The sequence below is a fragment of the Solanum dulcamara genome, chromosome 4 (assembly GCF_947179165.1).
Source record: "Solanum dulcamara chromosome 4, daSolDulc1.2, whole genome shotgun sequence".
Lineage (NCBI taxonomy): Eukaryota > Viridiplantae > Streptophyta > Magnoliopsida > Solanales > Solanaceae > Solanum > Solanum dulcamara.
In genome coordinates this window covers 11,374,159-11,397,304 of record NC_077240.1, presented here as the reverse complement: position 1 = coordinate 11,397,304, position 23,146 = coordinate 11,374,159, and the positions used below count along the sequence as shown (strand labels likewise).

At 34.8% G+C, this 23,146-nt stretch overlaps 4 protein-coding genes across 5 annotated transcripts; 3 read left to right on the top strand and 1 right to left on the bottom strand.

The window, feature by feature from the left end:
- The first annotated feature begins 773 nt into the window (after positions 1-773).
- LOC129886216 (root phototropism protein 3-like) lies at positions 774-3,380 on the top strand. Its single transcript, XM_055960799.1, has 4 exons — positions 774-1,284; positions 1,380-1,449; positions 1,683-2,780; positions 2,869-3,380. The coding sequence occupies exons 1-4, from the start codon at positions 1,163-1,165 to the stop codon at positions 3,241-3,243; spliced, it is 1,665 nt and encodes a 554-aa protein (XP_055816774.1). The 5' UTR covers positions 774-1,162; the 3' UTR covers positions 3,244-3,380.
- A 685-nt stretch (positions 3,381-4,065) lies between these two features.
- On the top strand, positions 4,066-7,846 carry LOC129886215 (uncharacterized). 2 transcript variants are annotated; one of them, XM_055960798.1, is made up of 7 exons: positions 4,066-4,228; positions 4,412-4,506; positions 5,751-5,830; positions 5,919-5,974; positions 6,079-6,191; positions 7,168-7,226; positions 7,448-7,846. In XM_055960798.1, exons 1-7 carry the CDS (start codon positions 4,120-4,122, stop codon positions 7,746-7,748), a joined length of 813 nt encoding a protein of 270 aa, XP_055816773.1. In that variant the 5' UTR covers positions 4,066-4,119; the 3' UTR covers positions 7,749-7,846. The 2 variants fall into 2 exon arrangements, with proteins under 2 accessions (XP_055816773.1, XP_055816772.1); XM_055960797.1 differs by having other exon boundaries at positions 4,080-4,294.
- Positions 7,847-15,583: 7,737 nt separating this feature from the next.
- LOC129886213 (mevalonate kinase) lies at positions 15,584-20,769 on the top strand. Its single transcript, XM_055960795.1, has 5 exons — positions 15,584-15,955; positions 16,821-17,058; positions 17,151-17,404; positions 19,154-19,567; positions 20,387-20,769. Exons 1-5 carry the CDS (start codon positions 15,823-15,825, stop codon positions 20,533-20,535), a joined length of 1,188 nt encoding a protein of 395 aa, XP_055816770.1. The 5' UTR covers positions 15,584-15,822; the 3' UTR covers positions 20,536-20,769.
- A 147-nt stretch (positions 20,770-20,916) lies between these two features.
- Positions 20,917-22,981, bottom strand: LOC129886214 (NADPH-dependent aldehyde reductase 1, chloroplastic-like). Its single transcript, XM_055960796.1, has 4 exons — positions 22,736-22,981; positions 21,690-22,066; positions 21,237-21,595; positions 20,917-21,143 (listed from the first exon to the last, which is right to left on the bottom strand). The coding sequence occupies exons 1-4, from the start codon at positions 22,856-22,858 to the stop codon at positions 21,121-21,123; spliced, it is 882 nt and encodes a 293-aa protein (XP_055816771.1). The 5' UTR covers positions 22,859-22,981; the 3' UTR covers positions 20,917-21,120.
- Positions 22,982-23,146: the final 165 nt, after the last annotated feature.

Here is a 23,146-nt window from a genome sequence, read left to right as displayed (position 1 = left end):
ATCACACACTTCAAATTAAATAAAGAAGAAAATCTACTACTTTTGAAAATGAATATGACACATAATGCACATCACCCAAAATATCAAAAACCTCATCAAAGAACTTGACTGACCACGTGGAATACTTTGATTCATTCGTTGCCTGAATTGAAGAACAAATAAAAAAAAATCAAGGCCTTTCAATGTGATATTCATTATAGGAGTAACAGTAGTATTCTTCTTCTTTCATATATAACTAGCGTCAATTCAATTTCTAGATTCTAGTAAACAGAAATATTCCTATACCACCAATTTCTATCGTACTGTGTGTGAGATGTAGTCATAATTGCTATGTCCTGTTCTTTTTTTTGTGGTTCGCTAGTGGATATTTTGGATATTTTTGGGACTCACCATAGTAGTTGGGCTATTAAAAAGGGTAGTTGTATTTTGCTATCTATACTCACTTTAAGGCACGTGAAAGATTCAATTCTAGATCATCCTCTTGAGTAGAGTGGACACCTCACCACCTTTCTACATCACTGCCACTTTTTTTTTTTTTTTTTTTTTAACCGTGGTGTTAATTATCAAAGTTAATTTGCTCGCACCTCGACTAATTCCATGAGTTATTTATTACTCTTCCACCACCATATATATCGAGTAACTCATCACCTAATAATTTGTCTCCGCTGAAATTTGAATCCGAGAACTCATGATTGCCACGCTCATGACTGTTGGGACAAAGTGTTGTGGAATATTATGTTCATGGACCTTTAAACCTAATAACTTGAACTTTACCTCTTATCTATCCTGCCAGGAAGATTTAATTTCTTGACAAAGTCCATTAGATAGAAGTTTAATTTAGGTGTAAAAAGATCAATAGAGAAATAGAAAACGACATCCAGAAGTGCCGTTGATCTTATATTTGTGTAAATACGATGTCTATTATGCAAATTGTGTGTTTCGAGTCAGTTGTATTACACATTCCTTTAGGAAGATAATGATTGTTTGCTAAGGACTAAAAGTAAGACTGGTTCCTAAAATTCCTAAAGTAGTTAGGACTCTTATAAATTCAATGCATGAAAGGGACATTATGGGGTGATGGAACTATATAATATTGCAAAGAAGAATTAAGTGTATAATTCAGAATACAGGAAACTAAGGGGCTAGTATACCTGCTGAAGATATGGTGAAAGAAAATCCAGTAACTGGTGAATCGATATTTGTGGAGAAGAGAAATCACTGTGTAATTTTTCCAGCCAGTGGCAGTATGGTGGCAGAGTCTGTGGAAAGAAGAAACAAGAGCTGGTAAGAGTACATTCCTCTCTTTGTTTGTGTTAAGTGATATTGATTTAAGTTTTAATCGTCTGCAGTGACTAATGAATGTAACAACACTGGTGCAGGTTTGTCCAAACAAAAATACCAAGTGATTTGATAGTCGAAATCAGAGACCAAAGCTTCCACTTGCATAAGGTACACAGCTACACTGTTCATTTCTCTAATTGAGAGGAAAATCCCAAATAGATAAAGTTCAAAATCACACCACGTTTTAGCTTTTTGCTTTTTATCTGACTGATCTTTCCAATTTTTCGACTAATATTTGGTAAACTAGATGGAATAGGCATTGTTAGAGGTATGGTTTTGTGTTATGGAGTTCAACTATGCTTTCTGTGGAACTTTTTAAAGTTATTCTTGTCGACTTTCAGCTCTCCGTGGTTTCAAGAAGTGGATACCTTAACAGATTGGTATTCGAAAGAAATGGGAACAACTATACTAGAGTTCAGATTGATACAATTCCCGGTGGGGCTAAAATCTTTGAATTAGTAGTGAAATTTTGCTATGGACTGAAGATCAAAGCTACAGCTTCAAACGTTGCCCCACTGTATTGTGCTGCTCATTTCTTGGAAATGAACGATGATCTTCACCAAGGGAATCTAATTTCTAAAGCAGAGGCATTCCTTAGCTACGTAATCCTTTCTTCGTGGAAAGACACATTTAGGATCTTGAAAAGCTGTGAATCAGTTTCGTCGTGGTCTAAAGACTTGCACATTGTCAAACGTTGCACAGAAGCTATTTCTTGGAAAGCTTGCTCAGAGACTGCAGTGAGTAGCATAGAAGACAATGAAGTGTTAGTGAATATTACGGCAGATGATACAACCAAGTTGGTGAAGTTGTGTGGCAGTTGGTTTTTCAATGATTTTTCATCCCTCCGGATAGATCATTTTATCGAAGCAATTTCATTGATCAAAAAGAGAAAGATTAAGCCAGAGCTTGTGGGGTCATGTATAGCTCACTGGACAAAGAAGTGGATTTCTCAAATCGCAGTTTCACAAGAGAAGCTGAAAGATCAAGAATTGTCCATCCAGCTACATAGAGTGACAACTGAATGTTTGATAAGGGTGCTTCCTGCTGAAGAAGACTCAGTTCCCAGCAATTTTCTGCTTCATCTTTTCAAGATTGGACTAATTATGAATATTGATCCCAAATTAAAAGACCAGCTCAAGACAAGAATAGCTCTCATGCTGGAAAAATGTAGTGCTAAAGACCTTCTAGTCAGGAACAGTACAACTCTTTTCGATGTGGATATTGTTGTTCAAGTGGTAGAAGCTTATGTTTCTCTTGCATCAAATAATCCCAAGTCAAGAATGTGTGTTGTCGGGAGGCTGGTGAACGACTACCTCTCCCTCATAGTGAGGGATGAGAACCTTGTAGCAAGAAGCTTTGACTCTCTTGTAAATGCATTGCCAAAAGAAGCAAGATTTTGCAATGACAACCTATATAGGTCGATAGACATGTACCTCAAGGTATGCATAATGCATTTGCTCTTTTCCTCATATCTCAAAAAATTGATTCAGTATTTCTTGGAAATTGAAATGAAATGGCTTCTTGCAGGAACATCCTGACTTAACAGAAGAAGAAAGAAGCAGCATATGCAGAAAAATGGAGTACCACAAGCTATCACAGGAAGCACAAATGCATGCTTTGAAGAATGATAGGCTGCCTGATAACATCAGGACACAATTTATACTTCTTGAACAGGTCAATATGACGAGGTTACTAACTTCAGATGGTTCAAGTTACCAGAGAACTAAGTCACAGACCATAATGAAAGTCAGCAGCTGTTTAGGCAAGAGTTGGATAAATTCCTCCCAGAAGGAAATGAAAGCGATAAAACAAGAGGTTGAGATGTTAAAGGCTCAAGTTGGTGAACTGCAACAACGTAGGATGGAACTTCAGAGGCAAACGAAGAAAGCTGTCTTTTGTTAGTTTGTTATGTTTCATGTCTTCAATGATAATGAAGCCTAAAATATTCCAAAGTTTTCTTTTGGTTAATCCGCCTTATGGTGTGGAGTTCTTGGCACTGACTAAGCATTATCTTGATGGGAATGGAATCCCAAACTTCATGATTTTCTCATCATCTTTTAGTATATTTCCTGCGCAAAAGAATTTAAATGGAACGAGATTACGTCACAACAGTCTATTCACGAACATAGCTAGACTTTGTGAATAGACTGTTGCCACTGTCTCATAAGGTTCCAAGCAAAGAGCACGAAAAGTTCCCATTTAATTTGTTGCCACTGTCCAAATATCATAGTCATTATAGTTCAAAAGCAAGTCTTCTATGTTTCCTTTTAATCGAATATCCCCAGAGGGACCAAAGTAAAATGTTTGTTTAGTGAAATTTTGGACAATGTGGTTTCAGTTTATTGAACTCAACCTGGCGTGGTTTTTTGTTATAGTCCGGTAGACTATGTTTTTTGTTAAGACGAGTTGTTTAGCTGATATGTCAATGTTTATTTTCAAATTAATGTAACTTCAAGTTTAATAATTTTAAATTTTTAACTTTAAAGACTTGCTTCTAGAGTAAAAGTACCAAGATGATGACGTATTATCATATACTTAAATTTACGAATCTAAAAATATTTCATTTTTTGAACTTCATGCCATCACATAAAATGAAATGGATCTTAAATTATTAATTTTCTTTCTTTCTAACAAGTGATGCGATATTTGTTGGAACACGTATGACTTAAATGAATATTCAACAAAACTTCTTGGGGCAAATTTAGAAAAAGAAAAAATAGGAAAAAGGATAAATTGGGGTTCTCTTACAACGTTTCCGATAGATTTTGGCAGTTGTCCATGGCTGAAGACGGCCGGAACGCGGCGGAGCCACAGGCCTCCGACCCAAATCCGTGCCCGATTTGTCTTGCACCAGTTACTGAAGAGTCCTACTTGGATCAATGTTTCCGTACGCCGCCTCTTTTTTTAGTTTTACACATATCTGCGCAGCCATTGTTAAGATACAATTTCATAGGTTTTAACTTTTAAGCTCTAATTCAGTAGCTTTTTTTATATATCCTTTTTGCTATATATGGATTGTATCTAAATAAATCAGTTAGTTAGTGCTTAAACCATTCATGTTTTTCTGTAGACAAATTTTGCTACAGCTGCATTCTGCGTTGGATAAAAGTGGTTACGAGTAAGCACTCTCATGCACCTGCTTCAGTAAAGTGTCCTTTATGTAAGGTCCGAACCTGTTTTATCATTCTTATTGGTTCCTATTTTCCAAGTGTTCTTAGTAAAATGGATCCCTTTCAGGAATGGTAGCAATTTGGTACAACAAAATTTATAGGGCATTGATTGATGAACTACTATTAACAATGATATGATTCCCTCTAAATGCCAGGCTTTCGTGTAAGAGTACTTTTACTATGTAGGAACCTTAAAGAAAAATGAAGCATTTTCTGTTAAGACATATTTGAGAGGATTCCAGAACTTCTACCATCCATATAATTGTGTGTCACACACAATTGTGAGGTCAAGACTGTGGGATTAGATATTTGGTCTTACAAACTTTTTGCTTGATCTGAAAGTTGTCATGGAGCTTTGTACATAGTGTGGATATACCAAAGTGATAGAACGGAGATGTGCATAAATGTATGCAATTTATTTGTAAATGTTTTCCTGAACTTGAATCAGATTTTGGTCCCTTTAGAAACTCTGACTTTTGTTTGCCTATTGAATGTTTTGGAGTAGCTTGTCTAAAGTTTATTGGTGGGGACATTTGTATCTGGGAATTGAAATGAAAGAAATATGGATTCTTTTTTTTTTTACCATCTTATCTTTGACGTATTAGCCGAAGGTCTTTTAGAAACAACTTCTCGATCTCCTTGAGTAGAGGTAAGGTTTACATTCACTTTACTCTCCTCAACAACCAACTTGTGGGATTACACTGGGTATTATGTTTTGTTGTATATTTGACATATTGTATCTCACTGGATATTATATTGTTATTGTTTGACATATTCTATCGACATTTTGTCCAAAAAAAAAAAGAGGCACAAAAAGACACAAAAGTTACCATTACAGGCAGTAGTTAAAAGCTTGATAAAGCTCGAGTTATGTGCCTCGTGTCTCTCTGAGTCAATGTGCTAAGGCATGCACCTCATCAACTAGTACTTTCTCATTAAGAGGCTAGCACTAGACAGCAGATATCGGTGCAAAGTGACACATTATTTTCTAAAAATCATATGAATGAATTTTTTGTTCAGAATAAAACTTAGACACTTAGAAATCTGTCACCTTTTGTTTTTCATGTTGCTTTTCTGGAGGATGCTATATTTATTATCCCTGGTACTTTTGAAATCACTCTATATTTCTGACTCTTCTTATAACTGACAAAAATTTCTAACTCTTCTATTATTAATGTATAAAATATTTTCTGCTGTATTTCCTTTTCAAATCAACACTCTTCTTTGTCTATTTTGCAGACAGATAATTTTTCTATTATACGGAACTATAGTGGAGGTTTTTTTCAACAACATTCTGTTAATGAAAACTTGGACAATAGGTAGCAAGTCCTCTATAGTTGTTCTGCTTTGTTTGTTACTTTTCTAATTTGATTTATTGAGCTCCTTTTTATGACATTTGTATTCCAGTGCATTCTTCACAAAATCTCACAAGTATAGATTGCAGTGCTATTATATTGATGAAGGTATAATGTTTTCCATCATTGGTTTACATCTTAGCCATATCTACTGGATATCTTTTATGAGATATCACTTTGCTTCCAAGAACTTAAAATTGGTAGTTCTGCAGGGGGCATATGTGACAAATTCAATGTGTTGCGTTATTGGAAGTTGCACAAGTACCTTCAGCCTAATCCTTGGCTTATAAGTTGGTTGAGAAGAGAAATCCAGGCTTTGACTCAGGTCCTTCAATCTCATCTTTTTCATTGATTAATGCTGTAATCTTCAATATAGATTGCAACTCAACCTCTTAATAACTTTTGATTATGATGGTCAATATAAGCAATAAGCCCTTGAATCACAACAATTAGAAGCATATAATGTTTCACAGAGAAAATAACTTCTGATTATTATTCTGTGCTCATAGCCTGTTTCTTACATTCTTTGTCTTATGTGTTCTTATAGCTGAAGTATTGAGGTGCAAACTCTTTTTATTTCCAGACTGAACAAGTTTCTCGGGGTCTTTGTAAGGTAGAGATGAATAATACTAATTTCCAACCAATAGGAAACTGTCTACAGAACCAGCATATCCATGGGTATTTCTTAGTCAATCTTTAATTAGTCTTCAGTTGAAGTAAATCTTGGTGTAACTGGCCTGTTTTCCACTCTGAATAAGGTTGAAGTCACTGGGATATAATCGCTGTAATGTAGAGGTAAAACTGCTTACAATCCTACTCTGATCTGTGAAAAAGCTTACTGTGAGACCAGTTATCATCAATAACCCATTTCTCATCTTAGGCTAGTAGGCAACTGACTTCCTATATGCCCATTTCCCTCCCCAAATAGTGGAACTTGTAACAATAAGGAGCTTATATTTTAAAAAATCAACATGAATTGATGTAATTTTGATCCCAATTTCTCATAAAATGATATGTTGAGAACACATCATAGTTGTCTAAAACATTACAAAATGGCTTGAATATGGTGACTTATTCAAACTTTCTTTCCTTGATTGCTGTGACTGAAAGTCGTTAAATGGCACCCACGGTGAACTTCGGTGATTATCGATCTTGCCATTGTTATTGCAATAGTACATTAAAGTATGCTTAAGTACTAAAATTAAACTGGTATGTCAATAATTCACTCATCTTTGCAACATCTCAGGGAACTTTATTGTATGACATTTCTGCTAAGTTTGATTCTTTTATGTGTCATGCAGGAAGAAGATGTAGATATTATTGTACATCATATTCTAGGTGTGATTGATTCATTTAGAAGGTAATGTTTGCTGTAAATTGTTGATTTTTCATACATTGAACTCACCACCATCAAGCTAACCTTTTAGTTTGTTTACAGCGCTATGGGAAAATTAAATGGCATTTTCTTGAAAATCAGTTACCTTAAAGTTACCATGTTATTGTTCTCATGTCCACTTAATTGGTCATCATTATGCATTTTCAATATAAGATGAATGATCTGTCAGCTGGTTAATGTTGCAGAAATGAGCAAAAGCAAATAATAGTTACTCCTCAAGCAAAGCAAGAAGAGTTCAAGATCATGGTATCTGAAGCAGCAAGGCCTTTCCTAACAGGTCGAACTGATCGATTTGTGAATGAGTTAGAACTATTTCTAGCTTCATCTTTGACTGTTGATGCTTTTGATAGAGTTTATATCCAGCATTTGGGTTGGAAAAATTCTGAAATGGTTGGGGAGGGTACTGAGGTAGGAGAACCAGTTGAGCATGCCCCTTTGGTTCCCTATTTGTACTTCTTTGATGAGGATTCTGATGGAAATGAATAGATTTGTTGTCCTCAAATCTTAAGTTCACCTCATTTGACATATTTTAGCTGGTTCGGGTGCAGTTTGTCAACCATGGATTATATGCTTGCTATTTCTCACATCCATGGTTTCAAACTCTCGCTGATCTCCCTTGTCCCTTTCAAGTTATTTACAACACTCAGCAATTTAATGTCTGAGGTTAACTTGATTCAAATTGTAAGTTCCAAATCTTCTTATTGTAGCTAAATAGCAATTTTATCTGGAGTTCTAGGCATACACAACTCATATGCTATTCTTCTTCTTGACTTGTTTAAGTTTCACTACGACAATTTTCCAATTGATTATGGATATGTTTCCATCATGTCATGTGACTAAACATTAATTCTTTTGGCATCATATTACTTTAATGTGCTATAGCAAGAAACATAGAAAAGATAAAACAAACATGGTTGGCAGCCTTCAGTAATGTATATAATTTTAATAGGCTGATATGGCAGGCGGCAAAAGTCCAGAATGGATGCCAATGGCGTTTTACCAAGACAGGAAATATTCTATTTAGCCGGCCAATTGGCCAAGTTTGACAACTAAACTGTAATCAGAGTCCACCTTTTTTTATTTGGTTAAATCATTTTGCACTAATCCAGAATCACGTCACGTTAGACCACTGAGAAGATAAAATTGTCCCTATCAAAATGCATTTCATTCTCGGGGCTTAATCTCGAACGCTATAAATGGTGTTTTACCAACTGCACCATGTTGTGTATCATGAATTCATAATTAGTTGGAAAAAAATACAAAATGAAATTAGTGTCAGAGATTGAACCAAGGTCGTATAGCACTAAAAAGAAAGTCAATTAGGCACTCAATTAACTGTCCTTTTGCAACAATTTATTCATGAATGGGAAAGTACCTAATTGATACTATATGTATAAAGTGTGCCACTTGGTGTTTGGAACAATTTGTACTACAAAGAACGTCAAGCATCAGAACATGTATAGATAAACGTAATTTTCAGTGAGCCACTTGGTTTGAACTTGACAATGGAGGTAAGAGTTGAAATTCTATTACATTTTAAATGGGAAGTGAATCAAACAGCAAATCTGTGAAAACTACAACAATGTTTAGAATAATCAGTGGTCTTAAAGTACTGTATGGTAATAGAATAATGGAAAATCATTCAGGAATATAGGGTGCGGGAAATTCTCTTTTGATAAATTTCTCACTATTTTTGGGACAATCCAAAACAGAAAGTATGAGTGTGTTTGGCATGGAGAATACTTTCCATGGAAAATGTGTTCCTCAAACATAAGTTGGTTTCTTACTTATTTTTTAGTGTTTGATAAGTCAGTAAAAAGATATTATTTCAAAAGTATTTATATGTAATCTAGCAAAACACTATAAGGATGAGAAGGGGTTGACATGGGTACGATGGTAAAGGGGTAGAAGTTGGGAGCATTGAGTGGTGTGGAGGATACAATAAACACAGAGTAGTAAAGTTTGACAAGAAAGTTGCAAATTAAGCAGAATTATTAATAAGTTATAACTAAAGATTAGTAACATTTAAATCTGAATTATTACAGTAATAAGTTAATACCTAAAGATTAATATTTAAAATATTTATAGTTTCCAAATTGATATGCTGGATACAGATTTGATCAAATTTGGATGGGCGGACCTCCAAGTCTGAAAAAAAATCTTTAACATATTTTACCTGAAGTTAGGAATGTTTAGAAAAATATCCCAAATAATTTGAAGATTATTGTAGAATAAAGTTTTCAACTTGGGACTACATATATTATTCCTACAGAAAAATTATTTTCAGCTGTCGACCATGAACTACTGCACAGAGAGTATTTTCCTCTCATATAATAGTCTATTTAGTTCTCACTATGCTAATCAAAACATAGTTATTCTATTATCTTTTTAAAAAGTTATTGAACACTACACGGATCTCCCTAAAGTTTAATTTGTAACACATTTAATTTTAGACCATTATTCATATTTCTTTTAAATTATATTGTAATATAATTCTGCCACATAAATATATAAAAGTATTTCTGTAATATTTCATATTTGTATCACAAGTGAAATGTTTATAGTACGAATGCAAATGTCCAGGAGGAACTAGGAAGTGTGTAATTCTTCCCGAGAATCACTCTATTTATGTGACATATTTTAATTTATATGTCACTGAAGACTTTTAAAAATAAGATTTTTTTTTGAATTTTATGGATTTAAATTAAATATATATAATATAGCAAAATATTTTAAAATATTGTGGTCTTAGATGTATCACGTGACACAAGGCCGTCTCAACAAAATTGGGGGCCTAAATCCAAATTTTCATAAACAATAATAAGAGAATAGAAATAGTGAAAAGGGAATGAACAAGGTAAATATAAGAATAATTATGTGGGTTTATGTTAATCATCGGGATATATGATGAAACAAGATAGGTAGCCACGTAAGAAATGATACTATAATTACCTAAAAATTACTCAATTTCTCAATTATAATGATCTTCACATTAAATAAGGTAAAAAATCATTATATTTTTATCTAAAAAAAAATTCAAATTTAACAGCACACAAATTTCTTCATAACAATATTTATATATAATAGGAAAATTGGGGCCCCAAACCATTGTTCCAGTGACTTTATAGTCCAGTTGGCCTTGACTCGGCATTGGAATATCAAGGGAAAGTTACACTTCATGTCTAATGGGAGAAAATATTTAGAAAATATTTATGGCACATGATTCATTATAAAATATTATGCAACACTAAACCTGATTTATAGCTTGTTTGGCTTAACTATATATTATTGAATATTCCATTATTTTCATACTCTTTATTTTTAATTATCTCGCACATTTGATACCATGAGAGTATATAATATACTCAAATAGTATCAAGAACAAATTGTTTGATAAAATGCTTCATACCATCAAAGTATAATATACTCCGATGGTATCAAAGAAAAGCAAGGGAGGAGACAGTGGCTTAAATACATGTTTGATACAATGAGAATATATATATACTCTGATTATATCAAGAAGAAAGAGACAGTGCTTTAACGAAACTGCTTGATATCAAAAAAAAAAATTTGATACCATCAAAGTATAATATACTCTGATAGATTATAAATTAAAAAAGAAAAAATGGGACAAGAAGATAAATAATTTTACAAGTGATCTATTTCGTGTAATTTTACTTTTTAAAATTTTATTTATGCTACGTAAAATAAAATATAGGATATTGGAGCACGTGCTCGTGTATCAGTTATGAAGAGAAAAGAAGGGGCTAAGGGATTCAAAGCACATGCCTAACAATGAGAGGGGTTTGGTAAGGGATGTCAGAAACAACAAAAAGGACAATTTTGTTAGGTATTGGATGTTTTCTAAGTGGGCAAATTACCTTGTAATCATATTCTTGTGCCTATATATATAGGCAATGAAAGAACACAGAAAGATAGAAAATATATAGAGCCCGTTTGGATGGGTTTTAAGTTGATCAAAACCAACTTAAAGTCTTTTTTTAGCTTTTGGACGTATTTTCATAATGCTAACTTTAAGCCATAAAGTTCTTAAAGTCAGTCAAAAATGAAAAGTTAGGATTTCTAACTTTTTTTTTAGTGCTTAAAGCCATTTGGTTTGACCATGGAAATTACTTTTATATCCCTTATATTTTAACTAAATTTCCAAACTATCTTTTTTTATTCTTTTAATCCTAAAATTCACATCATAAGCACTTTTATCCAAACGCTCAACTGCTTATTTATAAAAATAACTTTCAGCACTTCAAAGTTCTAAAAGCATTTCATACATAAAAGTTACTTTTTTAAGCCCATCCAAACGGGCTCATACACTGCTTCCTCTTCTGTTCTCCTCTAAATTCTCTCTCTCTCTCTCTATTTATTAATCTTTTTGTTACTGTTTCTCCTTTTAATTGTTAAACTAGTATATTTCTTAACACGTTATCAACACGAGCCTCTGTCGCTTTGAGCTATATTTTTAGCAGAAAAATATGGATATGCCTCTAATTTTATTTAGATCAATGATAAATCACGAGGATATTTGTGTAATTGATAGTGGAACAACTCATGCTATTTTTAAAGATGAGAAATATTTTTTCAACTTACTTAGAAGGAAAGCAAATGTTACTACAATTTCTGGCAATTCAAAAATGATTGAAGGCTCCGATAGAGCTATTATAATTCTGCCTAAGGGGAGAAAAATTGTTATAGAAGATGCACTATTCTCTTCTAAATCTCCAAAAAAATTGTTAAGTTTTAAAGATATCCGCAGAAATGAATATTATGTTGAGACACTAAATGAAATGAATACTGAATATCTTGGTATAAACAAGAGTGTCTCAGGCCAGAAATATGTTTTGGAAAAATTACCAACTTTGTCGTCTGGCCTATATTATGCAAAAATTAGTGCAATTGAAGCACATATGATCGTAAACTAGAAGTTTACTGATCTAAATACATTTGTGCTATGGCATGATCGAATAGGTCATCCTGGATCAATAATAATGAGACGAATTCTTGAAAATTCAACTGGACATCCGTTAAAGAACCAGAAAATTCTTATGAATGATGAATTTTCATGTGCTACTTGTTATCAAGGCAAATTAATTGTCAGACCATCGACCTTGAAGGTTGGCATCGAATCTCTTAGCTTTTTAGAACGTATACATGGAAATATATGTGGACCTATTCATCCACCTAGTGGATTGTTTAGATATTTTATGGTTCTAATATATGCATCATCTAGATGGTCTCATGTGTGCCTCTTATCATCCCGCAACCTGACATTTGCGAAGTTGTTAGCACAAATAATAAGATTGAGAGCGCAATTTCCAAATTATCCAATTAAGGCTATTCGCCTTGATAATGCTGGAGAATTTACATCCCAAGCTTTTAATGATTATTGATTATCAATTGGGATAAAAATTGAAAATCCTGTTGCTCATGTTCATACTCAAAATGGCCTTGCAGATTCATTTATAAAGCGTCTACAATTGATAGCAAGACCTCTACTAATGAAAACAAAATTGTCAATTATTGTTTGGAGTCATGCTATCTTTCATGCAGCAGCACTTGTACATCTCACACTGACATATTATAATAAATACTCACCGTCATAATTAGTATTTGGTCATAAGTCAAATATAGCCCATCTAAGAATTTTTGGTTGTACGGTATACGTGCCTGTAGCTCCACCAAAACGTACAAAGATGGGCCCTCAATAAAGGTTGGGCATATATTTTGGGTTTGACTCATCCTCCATAATTCAATACCTTGAACCGTTGACTAGAGACTTATTCACTGTTCGATTTGTAGATTATCGGTTTGATGAAATAACTTTTCCGCTATTAGGGGAGAGAAAAAGGAACCCGAAAAATAAATTACGTGGAAAGTTTTATCACTATCTCATTGTGATCCACGCACCCGCACATGTGAGCAGGAGGTCCACAAGATCATCCAATTATAGAAAACAGCAAATCAAATGCCAGATGCATTTACTGATTTGAAATGGATAACTAAGTCACATATCCCTGCAATGAATGTGCCTATCCGGATTGATGTCTCAAAAGGACCATCTACTAGTATCATAGCTTCTGAATCCCAAACACGCCAGAAGCGTGGTAGATAATTGGGTTCAAAGGATAAAAATCATAAAAAGAGAAGCGTGAGAAATAATAAAGATGATAATACACAAGAACTTTCTGAAGAAGGTCAAGATTTGAGTAATCCTGATATTAGTGAAGAAATTAGTGAATCTGAGACTCAAGTGAATGAAGAACTTTCAATAAGTTCTACCGGTGATGAGATAAATTTAGACCGATCAAAAATCACGATTGATAATATTTTTACATATAATGTTGCAATTAACCTCATGCAAGATAATGAAAGTCGTGAGCCTAAATCCATCGAAGAATGTCGATGTAGATGTGATTAGCCAGAATGACAAAAGACAATTCAATCAGAATTAGACTCACTTGCTAAACGTGATGTTTTTGGACCTGTAGTCCAAACCCCTGAAGGTGTAAAATCAGTTGTCTATAAATGAGGTTTTGTGCGAAAATGAAATGAGAGAAATGAAATTGTAAGATACAAGGCACGCCTTGTTGCACAAAGATTCTCTCAAGAAGAAACATATTCACCTGTTATGGATTGAATAACATTTCGATATCTCATCAGTCTAGCTGTATATTAAAATATGGAAATACATCTAATGGATGTAGTTATAACTTACCTTTATGGTTCACTTGATAATGAAATTTACATGAAAATCCCAGAAGAATTAAAATTGCCTGAAGCATGTAATAAGTCTCAGGAGATGTACTCAATAAAACTGCAAAGATCATTATATGGTTTAAAACAATCTGGGCATATGTGGTATAATCGCCTTAGTGAGTACTTAATAAATGAAGGTTATATAAATGATGTTATTTGTCCATGTATTTTCATTAAGAAAAAAAGAATCAGAGTTTGTTATACTCGCCGTTTATGTTGATGACATAAATCTCATTGGAACCTCTAAAAAGGTCCAAAAGGCGATTGAGTATCTAAAGAAAGAATTTGAGATGAAAGACCTTGGAAAGACAACTTTGTCTAGGTCTACAAATTGAATATTTAGCAGACGGGGTCTTTGTCCACCAATCTTCCTACACTGAGAAAATCTTAAAAAGATTTTACATGGACAAAACACATCCATTAAGTACTCCAATGGTTGTTCGATCACTTGAAGTGGAAAAAGATCCATTTCGACCTCTAGAAGAGGATGAAGAACTTCTTGGTCTTGAAGTATCATAACTCAGTGCAATTGGTGCACTTATGTATCTTGCTAACGCAACCAGACCTGATATAACATTTTCTGTTAATTTGTTGGCAAGGTATAGTTCATCCCCAACGCGAAGACATTGAAACCGTATCAAACATATTTTGCGATACCTAAAGGGTACTATTGATATGAGTTTGTTTTATACTAACAAAGGTTGTGCAGACCTTATTAGTTATGCAGATGCAGGTTATTTATCAGATCCACATAAAGCTCAATCTCAAACAGGCTATCTATTTACACACGGAGGAACTGCTATATCATGGCATTCTACAAAACAGTCTGTTGTTGCTACTTCTTCAAATCGTGCTGAAATAATAACAATTCATGAAGTAAGTAGAGAATGTGTGTGGTTGAGATCAATGATACAGTTCATCAAAGAAAGATGTGGCCTGAAAAATGATGTCAAAGTACTCACAGTTATATTCGAAGACAATGCCGCGTGCATAACTCAATTAAAATGTGGCTTCATAAAAGAAGACAGAACGAAATATATTTCACCAAAATTCTTCTTCACACATGATCTACAGAAGAATGGTGATATTATATGCAACAAGTTCGTTCAAGTGATAATCTTGCAGATTTATTCACAAATGCATTACCAACATCAACTTTTGAGAAACTAAGATATAAGATTGGAATGCACCGGCTCCAAAATATCAAATGAAGTTTTTATTAAGGGGAGTAAAGTACGCGTTGTACTCTTTTTTCCTTACTCAAGGTTTTGTCCCATTGGATTTTCTTGATAAGGTTTTTAATGAGGCAGCACTCAAGGCGTATTACCAGATATGTAGACACAAGATTTATGGATGTTCACGATAAATATGTATATTATGTTTAGTAAAGTTTTCTTTACGTAAGACATCCAAGGAGGAGTATTGCAAATTGAATGTCTTTTTCATCTAGCAATATGTCCATTTCTTTCCAAGTGGGCCCCATTTTTAAGTGGGCAACTTGGTATTTGGTCTTCATACTATGCCTATAAATAGGCAAGAACGCACATATACAAATGATATAGATATTGAAAAAGAAAAACTATCATTTCTCTTCTGTTTTCTTCTTTCTTCTCCCTTATTTCCTCCGTCTAATTAATTGGTAAGGTATAATTCTACCAATTGCGGTAGCCCACACTCCACCAGTCCAGCAGCCATACTCAGCCAACAGCAGTCTCCTTCTGACTCTCCACCATCTGATCTTTATATTTATATGTAGGTACCGATTCGTATCTCAGGAACGAGAAAAAAAATGGAGGTGAGAGCTAGAGCCCCAGGGAAAATCATTGTGACTGGAGAACATGCTGTGGTTCACGGATCAGCTGCCGTCGCCGCCTCCATTGATCTCTACACTTACGTCTCCCTTCGTTTCCCTACTCCTGCTGGTATACATTCTACCCCCGAATTAGTTGTAAATGAGATTTCTGAATCTAATTTGCTGCCTATGATTCCCAATTGAGGTTGTTGAGTTCTTAATTCCGAAATCAATCGTGTGTTTGAGACTTTTATTGAGCTCGATTCTGGAATTTTTTTGAACTTTAGGAGAAATCCTGTCCGGTTCTCTAGTTGACTTGAACGATTTTCAATTTTATGCTTTTAAACTCTCTTCTCCTTTTCATAAATATCTCAATTCAATCAATGTTTAGAAAGTGTTGTCGTCCTATAATTAGAAGAAGTATGTTAGAACACAATCGTCGCACTTTATCCTACATCATGTATGTTGACTTTTGTTGCCAACCTTTGCAACTGATCAAACACTGAGAAATGATCCATCAAAGACGGTTTTTCTTCATTGTGAAGGCACCTTAAGAGACAGAGTTTCCTCAAAAAATGTATAATTTTATTTAATGAAGTGTGGAGATTGTATTCTGATGGTTGAATTTTAGGCTTTTAGTTGTTAATGGGACTGACTAATTAGTTAATGTTACTGTGTTATGATCATTGTTTACTGCTGCTACTCCAATATTGAGATGAGATACTGGAGTTCTAACTGACCTCTAGGATTTGTCGCATATGTTAAGTCTATCCTAAATATGGATGAACCAAGATAGCAACATGATAAATTCACTTAAATTCAACTTTTACTAGTCTAAAGCAGATTATTTTTCTTTGACGGACCATAAAAAGAAAAATCGCTTTTACCCAAACTGTTGTTTCCTTTTCATGATGATCCTAATATGTTTACTGGTTTCTTCATTTAGTTTTACTTAAATTATGTTTCTTTTCTTCTTATTTTCTTCGGGGGAATAGATAATGACGAAACACTAAGCCTCCAGCTCAAGGATGTGTCCTTAGAATTTTCCTGGCCAGTTGCAAGAATTAAAGAGGCTTTTCCAAACTTGGAAACTCCGATTCCACCTTCTTCATGTTCTCTGGAGACACTTAAATTAATTGCTTCTCTAGTCGATGAGCAGAACATTCCTGAGGCAAATATAGGTCTCGCAGCTGGTGTCACAGCTTTTCTTTGGCTGTTCACCTCAATCCATGGGTATTAACTTCCATTCCTTTACTTGACTACTTGACATTCATAAAACAGTTTTCATAATATCACATTGACTTTCTCTTTGATTGCCTTATTAGATGCAAACCAGCTAAAGCAGTTGTCAATTCTGAGCTTCCACTGGGATCAGGCTTAGGTTCGTCTGCAGCTTTTTGTGTTGCACTCTCCGCAGCCATTCTTGCTTTGTCAGATTCAGTCACTATGGATTTCAGCCACCAAGGTTGGCAAGTATTTGGAGAGAGTGAGCTGGAATTGGTGAATAAATGGGCTTTTGAAGGCGAGAAAATAATTCATGGGAAGCCATCTGGTATTGACAACACAGTGAGCACGTACGGTATGTAACAGTAGCCATAGTTACCATATCTGCTTTCCTTTTATGATATGTTAAGCAATCACAGAACAAACAGAAAACATCCCAGTCAAGCTGACAAGGGACATGAAAGCGTAGAAATATCTCTACTTTTTGCTTAAGCGGGTTAAAAGCAAATATGCTAATTTGTGACTGAGAAGTGAGAAATTGGTGGGACTGTGGGAGTTAATAAGCATTTATTTAAATAATAAAAGAAGATATCTTAAAGAACTTGTGGGTGCAAGAAAAAGCACGTGATTAACTTGAAAGCCTCCCATAATTAAACATTATACTCGAGATTTTAATTAGTAGTACCATAGTCACTAATAAACATTTTAGTTTATACATGTCTTGCTGCCTTAAATGACTCTAGAATAACAGCTAATCTAAGGAGAATTGTGTTTATAAAAGTTTCACAAGAGGAATTCATTAGGCTTGTTAAAAGTATTCCTTTCTCTATGTTAGACCAGCAGTTGGTATGCTGTGTTCTCCTACTTTTGTGTAAAATCTTCTTGTTAAATTCATCTTGAACATCCACTTCAAACAGTTGCAGTTTTTTTCGTTTGGTAATTATGCTTTTGGAACCGTGATATGAATAAGATGTATTGTATCCTTAGTGATCCATGAAGAATTATTGAGATTCAAATATGGATTATAACAATGTTAGCAACACTTATTTTATCTTCTGTATAAGTCTTTAAATCTCCCCAGGTGTCTCAAATATATGTCGTATGATTAAAGACATCTTCGTTGTTTGTTTGGGAGCTATATGTGTTATATTGCCATAAATGAGGACGTGTGTCCTCATCAGACCAGAATCAAGCAAGACCTGCAGACAATGTAAATGTTAAGCTCCTTTTAATATCAACAGATCTTTTACTTCTGTGGTAATTTTTAGCAAACAAGTTAACCTCTTCATGTCCACACCCATAGCAAAAGTAAAGTTTAGAGGAAGTAACTTGAAACAAAGAAACCTTGCCTTACAAGTTAAATTATGCTCGTTTCCCACTTGTTTTGTCTTTGGCTATTTAGACATGATGGAAGCACCGGAGACAGAAAATATTCATTTTAGGGTAAATGGGTACAGTCAGCATGGAAAAGATTCTGCCAGTCACAATCTAAACATATCATTACTCACTCACAAAAGGAAATGCAATTTTTTTTCACTTTGCATGTTCTATGTTGCTCAATAATTATAACTTTTTGTTTGCAGGGAGAAGAGAATTGTTCTCTCTTCTTCTTTTGCAGTTCTACCGAATAAACTTCACATGTATGTCCTGTTTATATTTGGTCTCGCAAAACACACAATGAGGTCTTAGATCCACTAGAGAATCTGAATTTGCTATTCATGAAGGTAATGACCTGTTACAGAAGGTTATCTAATTAGAACAGATGAGCTATTGTAAAATTGAGGTCTGCTTGGCAACATAAGATTTATGCTTAGGGAAGCTCCTGAATTACAATGTTAATTTCTCTCATGTGCATTGGGAGTGTTTTGAAATTCTTTTCCTTTTATGTGGCAATTGTTTTGGGACACGGGGTTTTATAGCCACTTGCCCTTCTTTTCCTCCTACTATCATCAAGGTATCTGTAAATGATTTTGCCTAAATTATTCTCCTTGGTAGATTTTTTTTCTATGGTCAAGAAACATAGAATACTTCTAATTTTCAGATATTCAATGTCGGGCTATGTCAGGAATCTAATAACTTCCCAACATATAAACTTTACCCACAGGAAACATGATCAAGTTCAAGTCAGGTGATTTGACACGCCTCAAAACAAATATGCCACTTAAAATGCTGATCACTAACACAAAGGTTGGGAGAAATACAAAGGCATTGGTAACTAGCGTCTCCGAAAGGACCTTAAGGCATCCGACTGCAATGGCTTCTGTGTTTACTGCAGTGGATTCTATCAGTAATGAAGTTGCTGCTATTATTCAATCACCTGTCTCAGATGATCTTGCCATAACTGAGAAAGAAGAAAAACTGGCAGAGTTGATGGTGATGAACCAAGGATTGCTTCAGTGCATGGGTGTTAGCCATGCTTCCATAGAAACTGTTCTTCGAACGACTCTAAAGTTCAAACTGTCTACCAAGTTAACTGGAGCTGGTGGTGGAGGCTGTGTTTTGACATTACTACCAACCCGTATCCTTTAATTTATTTTCCTTCACAACGTGTTATTTATATGGTATCTCTATTCAATATTGACAATTTTGGAGTTACTTTTATTTCTCCAGGAAATAGCTTTTCATCATTTTGATTTTACCTCTAAATTCCATCTGCTTTACCTGGGGTCATAAATGGGCTCAATTGGCCATTCCTATGAACATAAAGATTAGGTTCTTGAACATCACTCTAAAAGGGTAAAAAGTTATTCACTGGAACACAACTCTATATGCCTATAAAATTGATTTCGTGTTTAGTTTGCTTCAACTTTTGATACTATTGAGTCAACTTTGCTTGTACTTTCACAAGAGATAGGACAACATTCTTTATCACTTCACATTTTCCGCATAGTGGCATAAGCTTTTTGCTTGTGGAACCAGCATCTTATTTGAAAGTACAATTGCAATCTTTGCCTTAACCAAGTGAGTCAGGAATATGTAATATTTGCTTTCTACTGCTCACCGTTTCACATCCGCTGCGTGTTCCACTGGTTGCCAATTTTTTCATTTTATTTGCTTAGAACAATGAAAATATTCACATGAAAGCATTCGTTAATTGATTGAAATTACATGATTCTGCAGCTAATTTACTGTGTTATATATAATTCTACAGCTATTTTACAGTGCTTTATCCATCTCTTCTTGGCTGCTATACTTGATCTTTGACTTGTCTGAAAAACCAACCACTAGACACTACTCATTCCAATCTTTCCCATAAATAGCATAGATCATGAGTGCTGCCGAGTTCCCACATTTCATCCGAGTCTTCTTTAAAACTTTCCTTGACAACATTTTCCAGTTCTGTCAGGAACAGTCGTTGATAAAGTGGTAGCTGATTTAGAAGCATGCGGCTTCCAATGCCTGCTTGCTGGAATTGGTGGAAATGGCGTAGAATTGTCATATAGTGGCATTCCTGATATTGGAGACAACGGAGGCAATTTGTCATGAGATCCGTCTCTGCACTCTTGAATGTGGACATGGAGTGCGCTTCGCAATCTAAAGAAGCTCAGATCCCTGCCATCGACTTTGTTGTAGTTCAGGTTTTGAGAACTTGCAATAATCATATAAATGAATTTCATTATTTTTCTTCCTATTTCTTCTTTGACAAAAATATAAATGGTAATGGGAGAATTCCTCGTTTTGATGATTGGAAGTACATGCTAATTAATTCTAGTTCCGAAATTCTCTTGGTTCCCTGCTATTTACTTGTCCTCTAATTTGTTTAATTTCGTTATCTAGTTGCTACCGGCTTCTTCCGGACATATGTAATAGTTGATAAAAACCTTATTTTAAGGGAAACCCCAGCGCACACACAGATGGAGACACAAAAGAGTATATTGCACTGCAACACTTAATAGAGACAAAAGAGAGTATCTTACATTGCTTAACTTATAAACATACTGGGTGGAGTATTATTCTATCGATACCACTTCACTGTGAAGACCATAGTACAAAACATAGATAGTACATTCAAAACTAAAAAAAACATATCATAGCTTCCCATGAAAACCGACAAAAGCTCCCAAAGAGACTTCAAGTATTGACTATCGTCCCACCTGCAAACCAACAACATACAACATTCAGATTATATGCTCGATCCAAGGATAACGTATTAGTTAGCAACTTGGTTATGTAAAAGCTCAGCGTACCATTAGGGTGGATGACTTGGCCAGTTATATAGGAGGATTCAGGGCAAGAAGCCAGGAAAACATACGACGGGGCCACCTCTATAGGCTGACCAGCCCTCTTCATTGGTACTTGTTTACCAAAATTTGCACATTCCTCTTCAGTAAACGAAGCTGGAATCAGTGGTGTCCAAATTGGACCAGGGGCAACACCATTAACGCGTATGCCTCTCTCAACAAGCTGAAGGGCAAGTCCTCTAGTAAATGCAACAATTGCACCCTTTGTGGCTGTGTAATCAAGAAGCTTGGCATTCCCCTTGTATGCATTCACTGATGTTGTGTTTATTATGCTGCTACCTTCCTTCATATGTTTCAAAGCATGCCTGCATCCAAAACATCACTTGAATTCTGTCAAAACGTCATTAATCCAATTTTTAGTCCTCTTTCGAGTGTATTATGTTAATCTTCTGGACCAACCTAGTGACAAAGAAGTAAGAGAAGATGTTAGTTCTAAAGACTCTCTCAAGCCTTTCTTCATTGATCTCCTCAACTGAGGTAGCCTCGTACTGCTCTGCAGCATTGTTCACCAGAATATCAATACGTCCATAGGAATTCACAACCTCCTCCACCACACTCTTGCAATTGTCGTCGAATCCCAAGTCTGTTGGCACCGCCATTGGGTCCTTCGCATCTGTCGCCTTGGCTTGCATTAGCAATTTAAGTGTGTCTTGCGCATCCTTTTCTTCTTGAGACTTGACATAAGTGAAGGCCACGGTTGCACCCTCCATCGCAAAGCAATGGCACACTGCTCGTCCAATCCCAGAATCGCCTCCCGTCACCAGCGCTATTTTGCCCTTCATAAATGTGATCACATATTATTTTCCATTCTCATATGGAGTAAGAAAATAAAAAACTTGTTATACTACTCCCTCTGTTCCACTTATGAGAACGTTTGGATGGGCTTAAAAAAAGTAACTTTTATGTATGAAGTGCTTTTAGAACTTTAAAGTGCTGAAAGTTATTTTTATAAATAAACAGTTGAGTGTTTGAATAAAAGTGCTTAAATGAGAAAAATTATGTGAATTTTAGGGTTAAAAGAATAAAAAGGGTAGTTTAGGAATTTAGTTAAAATATAAGGGATATAAAAGTAATTTTCATGGTCAAAGAAAATGACTTTAAGCACTTAGAAAAAAAAATTAGGAATCCTAACTTTTCATTTTTGACTGACTTTAAGAACTTTCTGGCTTAAAGTTAGAATTAGGCAAACACATCCAAAAGCTGAAAAGGGGCTTTAAATTGGTTTTGACCAACTTAAAGCCAATCCAAACGGGCTCTATATCTTTTCTTTTCAATCTTGGTCCGTTCAAAAAAGAATTATTTTTTTAATAAAAATAAATAAATTAAAATTTCATTTTTTTATAGAAAAAAAATTATCAAATTTATTTTTATGTGAAAAAACAAAGTAAAAAAGATGGATAAATTGGACAGAATAAGAGTACAGAGAGACAAAGAGAAGTAATTACTCGAAGCTTGTTAGCAGGCTTATAATCGTGGCTAGAATAGTGAGGAGTAGGGTCCATGACATGCTCTTTGCCAGGCTGAGTTTCCTGTTTCTGAGGTGGGAATGTTTGGCCACCTGAAGCCATTGATCTGACAATCTGGGGATATGATCTTCTTCCCTTAGTGTTGTTTAAAGACAGAGTTGTAAGAAAGCTGCTGGAGGGAGAAATTAGGTTAGTGAAAGAGGAAGACAAAGCTCTAGCTGAACAAGGCAGCAAACGAGGGTACATATATATATACAGTGGCGGACCCATGATTTTAAATAAGGGGGTTCAAAATCTAAAAACTAGACACACGAGCTAGTCGAAGGAGGTTCGACATCTACTTTATATACATAAAAAATTATTTTAACCATGTATAAATAGTACAATTTT